The sequence below is a fragment of the Lepidochelys kempii genome, chromosome 19 (genome assembly GCF_965140285.1).
Source record: "Lepidochelys kempii isolate rLepKem1 chromosome 19, rLepKem1.hap1, whole genome shotgun sequence".
In the NCBI taxonomy this organism is placed as follows: Eukaryota; Metazoa; Chordata; order Testudines; family Cheloniidae; genus Lepidochelys; species Lepidochelys kempii.
Genome location: NC_136398.1, coordinates 16,676,026 through 16,692,830, shown reverse-complemented (window position 1 = coordinate 16,692,830; position 16,805 = coordinate 16,676,026). Strand labels below are relative to the sequence as shown.

The 16,805-nt window shown below is 41.7% G+C and overlaps 1 protein-coding gene across 6 annotated transcripts in view; it reads right to left on the bottom strand.

Annotated features, from left to right (window-relative positions):
* The window catches only part of HIVEP3 (HIVEP zinc finger 3), a 493,156-nt gene that overhangs the window by 28,328 nt on the left and 448,023 nt on the right, over window positions 1–16,805 (bottom strand). For all 6 annotated transcript variants that reach the window (XM_078849452.1, XM_078849453.1, XM_078849451.1 and 3 more), the window contains one exon: window positions 7,705–7,880. In XM_078849452.1, the coding sequence (XP_078705578.1) occupies window positions 7,705–7,880 (176 nt within the window). The remainder of the gene's footprint in view (window positions 1–7,704; window positions 7,881–16,805) is intronic.

The window sequence follows — 16,805 nt, the reverse complement described above, 5'->3', positions numbered from 1 at the left end:
CCACTTCTCAGATGGAAATCTGGTCTGTAGGCTGCACTCTGCCTACCCCTGCTTTGGTCTGATAGCTGGTCATATAGCCAGATCCTCAATAACTTCCCTGTGAGTGGAGGTGCTCATCCCATTTGAAAATCACCCTGGGAAGTGTTGGCCTAGATACATCGCGATTTGTATTTCAGTAAGAGACGTTTCTCTTTGCTATTTTTAGGGGATAACAGCAAATACAATATCTCAGAGCACCCAATGCGTCTCTTCTACAGCCCACAGCATTGACCCACCACCTTATTTAACCTGCTTTTAACCCAGTTCCACTCTAGGCAACATACTTCTAGCTGAAGAGAACTCTTCAGAAGTCCTATACCTTGATCAGCTGGAGGCAATTGCCTTGGAGCAGTGTAAGAGCCATATCCCCACTCAGCTACGCACACTATGATGCCAAGCCAGAGGTGTGACTAAGGCCTTGTCTACACTACAAACGCTTTGCTGGCATAGCTATGCCAGCAGATGCAACCTATTCTGACAGAGAGAGATCTTCTGCTAGCATAGTAACACCTCCGTGAAAGTTAGATGTGCTGACGGAAGCGCTTGTCTGTGAGCATAGCTGTGTCTACACTAGAGATTTGGCTGGCATAGGTATAGCAGCTAGGAGGTGTGTTTTTCTCATACACCCTGACTGACCCAGCTATGCTGCCAAAGCTTTATAGTGTGAGCTGGCCTTAGACTGGGAGTTGTACTAAGCACCAGGACGCTGTCTGGCCAGTGCTAAGACTCTTTTTATATTGACAAAAAAAATCAACTTCACGTCAAATAGAAATGAAGCAAAGTAGCGTTTTACGTGCTGTGTTTCCTTCTCCTTTTCTTCTTCCCTTTCTTTTCAGTCTCTTCATCCTCCTTTTGTCAGACAGGACCACATTTTCACATGCTGGTGCTTAAGCTGCGCCTGCAAAAATGCGTGTGCAAATCCCACATTTGTGCATGAAATGGGCAATGTGTGTGCACAGCTATGTGGCATGCACTTGCAACTGAGGTGCATGCGCAGATTGGGCTGGTGCAATTCCAGCATCCATTTCTGAACACGTAGCCCATGGAAGGAAAGTCAAACAGGCCTCATTTAATTGACTTGCTTCTGAACATATTGAGGCCGGACAGGATGCGGAATCCCTTCCCTATTCAATAGCAGATTTGGGAGGGCAGTTCCTTTGTTCTTCCTGTTGGACTTATCAAACATTAGTAGGTACAATGCTGCCCTATCATAACGGTGGTACTTCATTCCTTGAAAAATACCTTATTATAGCTAGAAGTCTGAACTAGTAGCCTGGAGAGAGGATGGGGAACAGAAGAGAAAGATTTCTCCTGTCATCTGACAAAATATGGATGCCTCTCACTGGCCCACTGTTCTTTCTGAGAATTGAGACCCATTGGGCCAGATCCTTAGCTGGTGTAAATTAGCATGGCTCCATGCATGTCAACAGAGCGATGCCGATTTACAACAATGAGAAACAGAACCATTATTTTTAGAGCAATTGGCAGAATTATATGATTTTGTTTTTCGAAGTTCTTCTGGAAATGTATTGGTGTTTTTAGACTCCCCTTAACTAATGCTAAAAGAATCCAGTTGTAAGGTCCTTACTAGGGCAAATTCCCACTGAAATCAACAGGTGATTGCCTGAGTAATGACTAAGTAAAAGCTGAGAAAGAACTTCAGGGGGAGGAATTCACAGCTATTTGGTGCCCAACCAAGGACTGGCTACTAACTGATTCCACTTACCATAGCTTGGGAAGAACAAAAAAATAAATATGAAGGTGTGAGCGTGAGCTAGAGAGTGATAGAGAAAGACATTTATATTGGACAGTAGAACGAGTACACTGACAATTAGGCAGGTAAGTCGTCTGCAGTGAGGAGTTTTCTCAAGAGTATTCTTAGGTTTGAAATAAATTGGCCAGCTCCAAATAAAATAATGAACCACTGAAAATGTTGAAGCAGTGAAATCTTGCTAAATCTGAGTCTGACACAGAGCAATCCCAACACAGAGATATTCTGCACATGTGCTTTCAGAAATTCTGAATTGTCATTGTATGTTCTCAGCTCTTGTGCCGTTATAGGGTCTTATTCAGGACTTAAAGCAGCTTAAGTGCTTGCGTTGCCTTGAGACAGTTAGAACACTTGTGCCTCCTTAAATCCTTAAAGCAGTTTAGAGAGGTTGGAAGCCATTTTTTCTTTAAAATTAAACAGGGAAATTAAATTCAGTAAAGTTCATTAATACCCCCGTCAGGTTGCAGAATTAAAATAAAAAGCAGGTAATGGAAAAGTTAAGAGTCCTAAAGCAACTTTAACTTGGGCACAATGCACCTATGTCACATGTTCTCCTTCTTTTGTTAAACGTACATCATGAAACATGCTGAGTGTGCAAAGCCAAGGTGCAACTGCGACAGGGATCGTAACCACTTTCCCTGGACTTTACATTATTTTCACATTACTGAAAAGAGTGTACAAGGAATATCACAACAACTCTGCTACAGCCAGCAAGACTCCCTTTTTACAGAGAAAGAATGAGATCCACCTCTATGCAGAGGATCATTACTAAGCCTGTATATTGCCTAAGCCCCATGTAAGCCCTCAGAATAGGACTTTAGTAGCACTTATGTGATGAATTGGCCTTGATTTAGTCTCTGCAGAGAGATGAATTTCACCCACTGGGAATACAATAAAAGGAACATTCTAGTTTATACCACTGTATCTAGCCAAAAATTTCATTTAAAAAATAATTGTTATTATTGTATATATTCATAGATTTTCAGGCCAGAAGGGACCACTGGGTTATCTAGACTGGCCTCATATATAACACAGGCTATAGAATTTCATCCAGTTACTCCTGTACTGAGCCCAATAACTTGTTTTTGACAAAAACATATGTTCCAGGGAGGCATTCCATCTTGATCTGAAGACTTCAAGAGATGGAGAATCCATCACTTGCCTGGGAAGTTTGTTCCAATAGTTAAATACCTTTATGGTTAAAAACGTGTGCCTTGTCTCTAATTTGAATATGTCTGGGTTTAACTTCCAGACATTATTTCTTGTTCTGCTATTCTCCTTTATACCAGTGTTTTCTCTCCATTTCTCAGTCTACAAAACAGTCTCTCACTGATGACATGCTACTGAAATTCATCCATGGACTGTCGGGATATTTTCTGATTTCCAATGCCACTGACACATCCAATTGCACAAGAGAATATAGAGACATTTCCTGAAGATTACTCTTCATCTTCACACCAACGGAACTTGGTGAATTACTGGGGGGCAAGGGGTAGGTGCTGGAACTAGGGTGCTGGGGGTGCTGCTGCACCTCTGGCTTGAAGTAGTAATAATAACCCAAATACATGGTTTCCGCCTTCAGCACCCCCACCATAAAAATTTTTCCAGCACCACCGGTATTGAAGGACTGTCTGAGAACATTCTCATAAAATGTTGCATCCGATGAAGTGAGCTGTAGCTCACGAAAGCTTATGCTCAAATAAATTGGTTAGTCTCTAAGGTGCCACAAGTACTCCTTTTCTTTTTGAAATGGCTTAGTCTCTTTCTCAACTTTTTTCTAAATGTTTAGAAAATGCCTCAGCACATAAAGGTGTTATGACATCTTTTAAATCTATATATCTATTACAATACCAGTTAACTCTTCCTGAGCTTTTAGCTGGCTGGATTTATTCTGTAGTTTCTGAAACAGGCCTAACATAAAATTGAATCTGCTGGCCCAGTAATAATAAACTGTACAACCATAACATTGCATTTAATTTGTTTTTTTGCATTTAATATATTAATATGTTCACTAACTTCAATAACTGTCACACTCTGATTTAAGGAATTGCAGTCTAATTAATTAAAGGAATAATACGTGTCAGGACATAAAGTAGTCTGGTGTCTGGAAATTGTGACTGGACTAGACTATCAAATTAACATTTTCCGCCAACACATCAGTTACCTGAACATATTTTACTTTAATAGACATTTCTTTGTCCCTTGTAACCACCATAAAAGTAGTCAAATGTAGTGGCATGGACCACAGTAAGTTGGTCAATGTAGTTTATTCAGACAGTTTAGGAAGCTCAGCCAATCAGAATGTGAGAGGCTAATGTGATTAGTGAACAAGACCAAAAATGGGTATGGGATAGAATTCTATCTGTACTGGGCAAAAATTAAACACCCAACACTAATCTGTGGCCTAGAAAAGGTCAAAAGTCAAGAGGAAAAGGCTTTACCTCACCCTCCCAAGACAGACAATCATTTGAGAGCAATATCTTCTCATCTCCTGCCTGGCAAGAAGCCTGTTAACCTCCACAAAGGCCCTGACAATGCTTTTATTTGGGGATTGTTAAGAGTGATACTAACTGCCCATAAGACGGTAGGTAAAGGCACCATATTAAAAGGGGCACATTTAAACTTGAGCCAGAAGTTTGGCTTTCTGAAATAAACCTTTACAGTCCATATTTTCAAACAAATGTTTCCATTAATTAAAAAATAAAACCTCCAAGATTATTTTCTTAAACTAATAAACATTTCTCTGAAGGTTGCAACATTGTGATACTTTATAGGAGCTACCCCGCCATCAGTAGCCCCATCACGTTGCCAGCAGGCCCTCCAGTTGGATGCAGTTTATGGTCACACCCAGAACCAACCTTCAGAGTAAGGCGACTATAGGATGCCTCAAAATCCTAGCCCCCACTGCCTTGTGGGTATGCCTTGGTTGGAGTAAGACCAAGGGACATCACCCTGACAGAAACGCACCCTTGCTGAGGCGTTAGGCAGTCAGCAGCAGCTCTAAGCTGTTGTTCTCTGGCAAAAGCTACAATCCTTGAGGCACTGAACATCTGGACTCGGTCTGGCCTTCGGATTCTGTCTCAATGTTCTAAAGCAGGATGGTAGATCCAGGGCAGCCTCCACTACTGCATATTCTTGCCTACGCGTACGTGGCGAACGTCTTGGTGTGTTTATCAGGCACCTGATTAGACCTCATACGTGTATACCAGGATCCAGTTTGGATCGACAACTGCCAATAAAACCATTTCCCTGCAGTTTTTGCCACCCAAATATTACAGCATTGTCCACACTGAAAGAAATGCAAAAGGTAAACAAATGTGATAAACAGTGAAAAGCATATTAAGAAGTGTTCCACTCTGAGTAATTACTACTAATTTCTGTAACACAGATAAGGTTGTTTTTTAAAAAAATAGGATTTTTAGCAAGCCATTGATCCTTATAAAAATAAGTAAAGTTGAAATGCCTTCAGCCCACTTGAATGTGTAGAGTATTGGATCGTGCTGAGGAGGCCTACAATAGCTGAACTGAAGACAGCTCCATAGCTATCCCCCTTGTGTTTTACACTGAAAGTCAAAAGTATACCTAGAGAACTGATTTGTAAAAGGGCTTCTACTCAGCCTGCATTTTTGCAGGTACACCCAGGTAGCTTGCACCCTGCAATTAATTGCAGTTACAAAACCACACCAAAGAACAGAGAGGTTATTTGTGAAATCAGGACCCAAATGCACTCAGTTTAGAAGTATTAAAGATGAGCTTTGTAACCACCAGTCCTGGAAACTCCCTCTAGGATCTGAGAGTCAAGCTGGGTACTTTGTGCCTTGGACTTATCACCAGTCGCAAAGATTCCTCAAATGGAGTTTAGCCAATGATCATGTTGCTGGTCCATATTACAAGCTCTCCTGTAACTTTGTTGAATCCTGCATGTCCACGTCAGTAAAGCAAGCAGCTGTGACTCAGAGATGCACATGGAGCAGTTATACTGAGTAAAAAGATATCCATTTTACATACCCAGCTTTCTCACTGTAACCCCACTTCCAGCAAGAAATCAATTTTCAAGCAATTCTGAGGTTATCATCATGAACTACCTTTCACAACCCTGCAGATCCACAAGAGTTCTGACCACTCAAATTTAGGGTCTATGCATTCATGTAACTGGAGGGAGATATGACAGTTTTGCCCTTAAACCCTAGCATTTGTTTTCCCTCCATGCTGACTTCCTCCCTCTCAGTGGTTTCTTGCTGAAGCGGAAGAGGATTTTTGAAGGGGGAAAGTCGTTTTAGGCGACAGCCCCTTTCAAAAAGGCCACTATCATAATGTATCCTGAAGGCATAGTTGTGGGACAAGAAAGCAGCTGGAGATGGTAAGAACGATGGTTTGATTCCAGCATACCAAAGAAAAGCCTGACAGAAATTAAGTAGGAGGCAAGAAAGGGAAGCAGCTAAAGAGATTTCTCCCATCTCCAAGGAAAACCTCAGAGGAGAGGAATAAAGCAAGAGGAAAACAGAAAGAAGACAATGAATAAGTAGAAAAAGAAAGGAGAAATGCGTCTGAAGAAAACCTGAGAGCTCCAGGGGCACGGGGAAAGCAGGAACTCAGATCTGCTGTGTGCATTGAAAGGAGAATTTAGCTTCAAATTCATTATTTCCCCATTGCTGCCACATTTCCAGTGATTACCAACCTACTATCTTCAGCTGACTCTACAAGCAAAGCCACCAGCACTGGGTATTGTCCACTCAGCCTATTGCAATATTCGAGGACTTGATGGATGCCCCCTGGAGCAGCGAGCCCATTTGCGTTATCAGTTAACTGTGCTTGATTGTGTCCCAAACATTGCCTGGTCGATGAAGTGTGGTCCAGTTTTCTGCCTTATTTACCATGTGATTACATAGTTATTTACAATGGCTCTCAAAGGTCACTGTTTGTTCTCTTGTGCCACAATTAAAGAAACAGAACCCATGCAAAAGTTACCATCTCTTTCAGAAGAAGTGGCTATGGGTAAAATGTTCAAAAGCACTTAAATGATCAAGGTGCCTAAGTCCCATTGGCATCACGTGGCAGTTAGGCACCTAAGTCACTTGGGCCCATTGAGAATTTTACTCTGTGTGCTTGCATTACTTCCAGTCACACAGTGAAGATTTTGAGCTGGGGATTTTTACACATCTGGTGGAACATTCCTGTGCTGTCACTTTCTCAGAGCACATATGATGGATGACTCCACATTATAGCTGATCATGTAAATTAAGACATCGATGGGTGTGTTTGCTGGGGAAGGGGAGCGATGGCTGTGTTAGGGGTGGGAAATGTTGCAAATTCCCATGTGCATCAATAGCAAGCTTCCTGCTAGAAAGCACAATCTTCTCGGAAGAACTAATTTGAGATGATGCATATTCTGCTGCAGCCACATGCAAGGGGGAAAGATGATAATACACAGCACAAATACTGTCTTTGAGAGCACTAGCATGACGAGCCACCCAAAGATGATCAACCAAGTGATGAGACTGTGTTTGAATCCCAAATTGAAGGTGTTTTCCTACACAGCCAGATGCTGTTCAATTAAATCATTTGCAATGGTCTTCAGTCACTACTGGAACTATGCTTCAGGACCTTTTTCTTTAAAAACACAGATTGGATCACAGCACAGCTGCTATGCTGCAGGTGAACTCTTAAGTGAGGTTATTGCTTTTTGCAGTGACTCAGCAGAATGCATTCGAGCATAACACAGCATTCATGCAATTTCAGCCAATTACAGATTTCTCTTGCCACCGCCCCACCAAATCCTAGGGTTTTCCAGAATCAAGGAAGGCCCTTCCTTCCCTGTTACTAGTGCCCCCATGTAGGTTTGATCAGTAAGTCAATACACTAAGAAGAGGAGCTAGGAGCTGACTGTCTCTTACCTTTGGTTTTAAATGCAAAGTTACAGTACTTGCAGACGTATGGCCTGACGTCTGTGTGCGTGCGAATGTGTTTCTTCAGCATGCTGGGTTTCTTGCAGCGAATTCCACATTCCTCACATACATACTTCCCTCTTCCGCGGCCTCGCACATACACATACTCTTCGTTTGATTTGTACCTATGAGCAACAGGTGTCATGATAAAAAAAAAAAAAGATTCCCACCTCAAAAGAAGTAATAACTTTCCTAAATTAATTCAGCACATTATTGACACCAGAGGTGAAAGGCTGAACTAGCAATTTACCCAGAGTCACCAGCTATGAATAATTAGGCTAAACACAAAATATGTTTCAGCTCTTAAGCCCATTTGAGTCAAACATCTCTCCCTCTGGAATAAGGTTTAATAATCTACAGCTGCCCTTCCCTCATGTCCATTGAGGCAATTAGCAAAATATTTGATAGAGCTACAGGGTGACCTGAATTTCCTATTGCCCTCCCCACTCACAAACCCAGGAAAACTGGGGGAGTTGACCATAATCCAATTATTTGCCTCACAATCTGTCTCATCTTCCCGAAAACTGTGAGATGTATTGCTGTCAGCCACTTCTTCAGACATATCCAAAAATATGCATGACTTGCTACAATACCACCTAAAATAGCTTCTCTTCAATGATCAGCTATATCCCAGATAAACCACAGTCAAATTTTCACAGGGATAACCTTAAAATCCAACTTGAAAGTTACTGAGATGCCATTCTGAAACCTGTGGCCCGTGCCCAGAATTCTAGCTGGGATCTGGGGACAAAACTTATCCAAAATATATCAGAGACAAGAAACATCGAATTCTGTAACACACTGTGATAGCACAGAAAATCAGGGTTCAAGGCGCTAGGTTCTTTCCCCACTGGCTCAGAGTGAGGAACAATGTTGCCTGAAAGTATTAGATTGCACATCCTTCTTTCTTATTACAAGTCATGTACCTTCAGTCCACACATTAGCACAATGGGACAGTTATTGTGAGGTGGGTCTGAGTAATATTTGTGAGAGTCACAGAAGTCACCTGCTTCTTGCAGTTCAGCAAATGGAAGAATAGAGAAACATCAAATTGATCTCATCAGATAAATACAGTAATAATAGACCAAGATTTTAAAAGCGACAAGTGATTTTGGGTGCCTCAATTTTTGAGTGTCCCATTGAGGCACCTTGAAGAGGTCTGATTTTCAGAAAATGCAGAGCATTCACTCTCTGAAAATCAAGGCTCCTTAAAGAGTCTAAGTAGGGAACCCACAGATTGAATCACCCCAAACCACTAATCCTTTTTTAATATCTTGGTCAACAAAGACTAACGTCAAAACTACAAAGGGAAAAATGTCATCAGCATTGAAGAGGAATGGAGCAGGAATGGCAGCATGGAACTACTTTGTCATGAGTAGCTTGGGTGCTTACATAAATGAAGGTGTGATTAACCTTACAAAATATTTGTACTATAGAAACCCAGAGGAATTCAAAGCTGAGTACTGAAGTAGTCTGACAATGTTGGTTCAGGGGCTAAGGTGCTATCTTTGAACTCACAAGACCTAGGTTTAATTCCTTGTACTGCTATAGACTTCCTGTGAGATCTTGGACAAATCATGGACAAATTTCCTGGCTCAGTTTTTCACCTGTAAAATAGGGATAACAATACTTCCCTACCTCATAGGAGTGTTCTGAGCATAAATATGTTTAAAAGATAGTGAGATGCTCAGATACACCAATAAGAGGCCATAGAAGTAATTTGGGGCTTGTCTACATGGGGAGGTTCAGGAAAATTAATCCAAGTTAACTAAAGGTGTCACCATGGAAGCGGATCAGCTAAACTGCATTAAATCCCTGTGTGAATGCTGTTATTCGGAATTAAAGTGGCCTTAATTTGGTTTAGTTTAATTCACTTTGAAATTAACAAAATTAAGGCCACTTTAATTCTGAACGAGTGTGTTCACACAATGCAGTTTAAGTAATCTACTTCAAATTCACACCTTTATTTAATTTGAATTAACTTTCCTGGATGTCCCCATGTAGACAAGCACATAGGGACAGGTTTACACTAAAAAGTTAGATTGACCCAGCTACGTTGCTCAGGGAATGTGAAAAATCACATCTCTGAGACACATAGTAAAGCCAATATAACCCTCCATGTACACAGCGCTACGGTGACAGAAGAATTCTTCTCTTGATCCAGCAACCGCCTGTTGTAGAAGTAGATTAATTACAGTGAAGGGAGAACTCCCTCCTGTCGCCGTTGTGAATATCTACACTGAAGCGCTACAACGGTGTAACTGCAGCTCTGCAGCTGTGTTGCTGTAGCAATTTCAGTGTAGACATAGCCTTAGGTAGATCCAGGGAACAAAAACAGAGGAAGTAAGAGAAAAAATGGGTGTCCACAGAAAATCCAGTCTAGCTTCCACAGAATACCAGTACATCCCGGGGCTGTCATCTAGAAGTTGCCAGTGAGAAAATGGTAAGCAGTGCAGTTCTTCAACATAAAGCAGAATTTCTTTTCAGATCATGACAGAATAATTCTGTCAGTGCCCCACCCTTTCCCCTTAGAAGGAGCTGTGCAGTACTCTCACACAGTGTCAAACACGGGTGGTCTCATGGTAATCGATGATCTCCTAATATTTTTTTACAGGAGGTGGGGCAGATTAGGGACACTTGGAAATGTCATGGTTGCTTGTTCAAAACAGGGCTGAGGAGGGGTTGCCATCTGACATGCTTTTAAATAGTAGCATCTTATGAACATTTACAGATATTCTCACCACTCCCCTGTGACACAGGCACACAGCGTGCCACCACGTCTTTACCCATTCTTTGGTAAGCAATGAATGATACCATGACATTAGCAGTGTATCTGAGATACCGTTAGTGTAAGGACTACTGGGGTAACGCCATCTACTTACAAAGGCAATGCTGAAGATATTAGGCCAACCAGCACACTTTAGCTATTTTTCAGAGGGGTACTGAGCATTGGCCTAGGTGAAGCCAGTATCTAGAGAGTATCTACTAATTTTGGGTGCCCAGCATACCTAAGTGTCTCCAGTTAGATACCTAAAACTAACAACATGCTGAGATAGTGAGGGTCCGTCGCGCTGAATGTCCATGGCCAAATTGTACAACTTTATTCCACCTTAGAGACTAACCAATTTATTTGAGCATAAGCTCTCAGGAGCTACAGCTCACTTCATCGGATGCATACTGTTTTTCCACAGTATGCATCCGATGAAGTGAGCTGTAGCTCACGAAAGCTTATGCTCAAATAAATTGGTTAGTCTCTAAGGTGCCACAAGTACTCCTTTTCTTTTTGCAAATACAGACTAACACGGCTGTTACTCTGAAACTTTATTCCAGACATCTAAAAGCTGCACAGGGTTATTACTGACCTGGTGCAGTCAAATTAATCCCGGATGACCCTGTGAATACTGCCTGTCTGTGGCTGGGCAATGTCTCCTCCTGACCTCAAGTCTGATCTTCAGAGCTTCAGGTGAGGGGACTTTATCTGTGAGGGGGACTACATGACCAAAAAGTGCCAGCCAGCGGTGACTGATGATGACTTCAATCCTCTCGAGACCAGTTCTCAATAACACATCCCTATTGCTGATAAAATCAAACCATTTTATGCCCAGTAGTCACTGCTGACAATGTATATGAAATGCCTCGAGCCTCCTGTTAAAGCAATGTACATGTTTCAGATCTGTATAAGAGGATTGAAAGTACACAGGTTTGATAAACCTGTACTTTGACATATCCCCAAACTAAGGCATACAAAAGCAATAGACAAAGCTGTCCAATGGCTCTTGTTCACTCAGTGATTCAGTGGAAGAGCTGGGAGTCCAGATTCCCCGTCCACCGCTTTAACCATTTTCCATACTCTCTCCTGCTATTCAATTCTTTCTGTCATTATTCTGTAGTAACACATCATATTGCCATTTAAAAACAAAATTGCTCCTTTATCAGGCACGTACTTGTGCTATCCTTAATTGCGCTCTCACATAGAGCTGTTTGAGTAACTCCTTTGTGTCCAGCAGCCCCTTAGTTAGCCTCATGAATGCTACCAGTGGCTAACTTCTCCTGGACAAAGTGACACACAATTTGATCTGAAATTAGACACTGCAGCTTATCTGACACTCACTGAGGCTGAGTCTGCCTAGAAAGAGGGGCTTCCTGTCCCGCTTATTTAGTGTGTCTTGACAGGAGCCAGAGAAAGAGAACCTTAAACAAGCTAAACAAAACAAAAACCAACCAATCCAAATAAAGTGTGCCATAAAACCGGAGATGGCTGCTGAAAATGCCCTCTAACTGCTACCGAGAGAGTGACACATTCGTGGAGGTAATTACAACACTAGGAGGTTACTGCTGCCTTTCTTTGTGGGTCTATGTTCACATAATTTGCATCAGACAGACAAATCAATTACAGACCACTTCACTTAAGGCTTTACCCTCGACAAGGGACCTTCCTGTTCCGTAGCATTTACTGTAACCAGACTCCTCCACTACTCACAGTTTAAGTTTGTGTCAGCAAGTTTGTGCTTCTTTTCCAAAGCACTTTCATAATCCTACAGTAAGCAATTTAAATCTCCGATGGTGCCATGGTTTCCACACAATGTTGAAAGGATTTGAAACCTGTGAGGCTAAATGATCATTGTGAGGTCAGTCTAATTTTGGAAAGAGCCCCTTTAAAGCAACAAAATGAAAGATGAAGGATGAGCTTTTTATTGCATTTTAGAAAGTAACCCTTGCTTGAGAAACAGACACATGTTAGACTTCACATGGCTACTACAGGTATGATTCCAAAGACAGGAATTGCCACAGCTGGGATACCTAGGCCAGTATCCTTTCGGCAGTAGTGGCAAGTGCCAGACTCATAAATTTTAACACCAGAAGGACCAGTATGTCCATCTCCTCTGACCTCCAGCATAACACAGGCCAGAGATGTTTCAAGGAAGGCTGCTAGAAACCTTGCAATGGGCAATTATGGGATATTCTGGTCACAGAAAAAGTTTCCTCCTAACCCCTTGGAGATTGGCTGCTACCTTAAAGCATGAGGATTTATATCCCTTTTGCAATTCTTGTTTAATTTGTAATATTTACTATTATAGCTCTGGATGTTCTTGTTAGCCATATAAATGTGTAATTCCTTTTCGAACACTGGTAAGCTTTTTGGTCTTCATGATGTTTTGTGGCAAAGAGTTCCACAGGTTAATTGTGCACTGGGTGAAATAGTATTTCCTTTATCAGTTTTGAATTTGTTACCTTTCATTTTGTTTGCTTTTTTGAATGTTACTGTGGACTGAGCAGAGATCTTCACTGAGTTGCCCACAATGAGGCTCAGGTAACCCAGTAAAGTGAATGAGTAGTTCAAATTATTGCCTCCAATAGGCACTACTTTGCATTTAGCAGTCCTGCATATTCCACCTGGCATTATGTTGCCCATTAACCAGACTTTTGATCCTCTGAAGTTGCTCAGAGTTTCCTCTGGTCTTGACTAACCTATTTAATGTTGTGCCATCTTCAAATTTTGCCTCCTCACCAATCAGCCCCATTTCCAGATCTTTAATAAATGCATTGCTAAGTATTATTATAATACAAAACATTAAGAAATATATTTCATGGCATTTGCAGACAGCTGTCACCTAGGAGCTCAAATTAGTTCATAACCAAGTAAGCCTCACTATCTCCTTTTATAATCCCAGTTTTACAAGGTGGGAAATTGGGCACAGCAAGTCAGTGGCTGAGCTGGGTATGGGAACTGGGACTCCTGACTCACAGTTCCCTCCTATAATATTGAAATATGTGTCTTGTAGACAGTACTCCCTGATCTCCACTCAAACCTCAAGGGGCAAATGTCTCAGATGAACAGGACTGATGTCAGACAGCTGGACCTAGCCCAAAAAGAAAGTCTATGATAAATGTATTATTACAAATTTTCATTTGATCCTGAATCAAGCACTAGCCATTGAAAAAGCCTGCAACACCAAAACAATCCCAACATCCCATCTGGGCCACTTACCATCAAACCTTAGGTTTATCTGTAAAGTGGGAACAATATTTCCTTTCACCCACCCTTTTCCTGTCTTGTCTATTTAGAATGTAAGCTCTTTGGGGCAGGGACTGTCTTATATTATGTGTTAATACAGCACCAAGAACAACTGGAGCCTGACTGCAGTTAGGCCCTCTAACCACTACTACATAAATGATCACAGGTGTACCAAGGCTGAGTAGCTGGTTTTAGCTAAGGGGGTTCCCACAGGGATTGAAGGAAATTAAATTTTCCCACAGGTTTTGTCACAGACACTAGTGCAGCTTCAACGTTCAGGAGCTTATGCAAAAATTATATGCACACACACACACACACACATTATGGGGGTGGGGATGGAGGAGCCTGGTATATCCACTGAATTCCATGCTCCTACCCCTAGCCACAGCACACTGCACTGATATCACTGTATCTGGGGCGCTCTGTAGAAGCAAAGGACAGGGAAGGATTTGCCCTTTTCTTTGAATTTGATATCAGACGGGGTTACAACATTAAAAATACAGCTTGCTCTCTGGAGCACTACAATGATCAGGTTCCTTATACGTTTCAGTCCTATCTGCCCACAAGGACAGAATGGAGAGATGGCAAGACAGGCACATATGTATCTGCAGACCACATAAAATCTGGTAGGTCTAATTTTAGACCTTGCTGCCTTGCTGGTGCCTCTTCTGCACAAATGACAATGTAATCACTTGGAAAAACAACACGCTTATGTCAGTTCTGCAGTGGCCATTCTATGAGCTTTTTATGTACTGAGAATACATAGACCTGCATTCACAAAGTCTACGTAACTTCATCTTCCTTTGGTAACACGTAACAGGTGCTGGTCTCTGGCATTATTCAGTGCTTCATTCATTCCAAATACAGGGTTTGGTTTATCTATTTAAAGGAGGCAGCATGGACTGGGAGACAGAATACTCTACTGGGAGTCAGGAGGTCTGGGTTAAAATGAGACCCATTCCGTTGCAAATACGGGTTCTGAAGGGAAGTGGTGGAAGCACCACAACTCGGGATATTTAAAATAGACAAGTCAAGATACTAGTGAATATCCCACAGGGAACATTTAAGCATTGAGTGAGTAGATGGACTGGACGATATAAGAGGTCTCTGCCATCTCTAACTTCTACGATTCCATGAAATGAAACATAGCAGCGAACTGCAGTAGATTAACCTGGTCTGACCGTATCTTCAGATGAACCTGCTTTCTACTTCAGCAGTCATGGGTCAGGTTTTACACTATTAACTGGCACTAACAGGGCATTTAGAGGTACGGTTAGTACTGGCTAGACTAAATATACTATCACAAATGAGGCTCAGCTCCCTAGAGGGGGACGACTCTAACCTTTTTCAGGGCAGGCACTAACCAACTCAAGAGAAATAAAAAAAGAGAAGGGTTTATTGTGTTCCCTTGGTAGATAGTTCTGTAGTTGCTGAGCCCCAAGTGAAAACAATCTATTGGACACTGAATATTTCACGGATGATCCTGCTTTAGCTGAGTCCTATTGGAAAACGGCTATGAGATCATTAAACACAGTTGCTGCCTTTGACCAGAGTGGCCCATATGGGTGCATCTCACCTCCGAAAACCACGATTGCCAGGAAGATAAATCCATTTTAGACCATGTAGCCTCATGTGGGGAGGCTTAAAGAATGGTCTGTATCTTAGGAGAAGTCATCCCAGAACCCCTGTGCTGGCAGAGAAAAGAATCTTTATGAGCTAAGACTGGGAAAGTGGAGTTTATTGAAAGCTAATTTATTTGATTTCCACTTGGGCCTCTTGATCAAGCTTCCCTGACCGTCCCTCCCCATCCTGACTGCTTGCTCAGGCCTTACTGCTGTTTAAGACTCCTGGTAAAAAATGAAGATACAGAGGGAGAAGAAAAAAAAGCTATTCTCCAAGTTTTGCAGCAGAATTCTAACTGCGATGACATCACCACCCAGTGCTACGTGTGACGGTCTGACACCGTCATATAAAAGACGAGGTCCTGCTGACCTCACCCGTGAGTCATGCCATAGAAGTAGTAGGATTACTTCATCAAGTGAGGCATGCAGGACTGGGCCCTGTCTTCATTCATTACTGAACATGCCTACAGGACATTAAAGATGTCAAGTGCTATTTACATATGGCAATGATGGTTGCTATATCTGACACTGCACCATCCATGAAGATGTCAGCCCAAGCCCAGGAGAGAAAAGCTTTCCACATGCATACAACTGCTTTTGAGGCCCTTAACCTGTAAAACATTTCTCATGCAAACAACTAAGACTGGAGGGAAAGACAGAGTATAATCACTAGTTCTATTAGTATTTATTTCACATTATTTAGGAGCTTCTCAGCTAATGGCCCTTAGCTAACAGAATTGTTTTTCTGTGCATTGCTATCTTTTGATGCATTTACATGCCACACTAATTTGCTATTCATGACAGGGAAAAGCATGTAAATAATTTTTAAATGATGATCCTGTCCTCATATTAGGCTGCCACTCAGCAAGAAATATTACACTGGAACTGTCTGAAAGCATTAAAAAGTAATAGCAAGATAGTACTAACAAATGGAAATACCAATTACACTACAGCAGTAGAGTTACCTGGCTAAAGAAATGCTTTATTAGTTTTTAAAATCAGCTAATAGTGATTAATTAATGTATGCTCAGAGATTTGAAGATGTTAAGTGCTATATACGTGCCAGACATTATTATTTCTACACTCAGTGATATTCATTGTAGATCGCATTTTCAGCCTGAAGGCTCCCAAAGCACTTTATAGAGGAATTCCTTTCGCCACAATGGAAATGCAGCCACCTCCGAGGCTGAAGGTAATCGTTGTTTAATAGGGAAGAACAACTCTATGCAACAATTTAGGAGGAGAAGTGTACTGAAAGCAGGGAAATATTAGGATTTCTATTGAATCCTTGACTTCTGGGCCTCCTCTATGCTTCCATGTAATGGGATTCTCATTAATTATATGTCAGCCAGCAGCCTCGTTAGCCAGTCACACTGCTACTGACATAGTGAAAACACATGAAGCCATTTCTG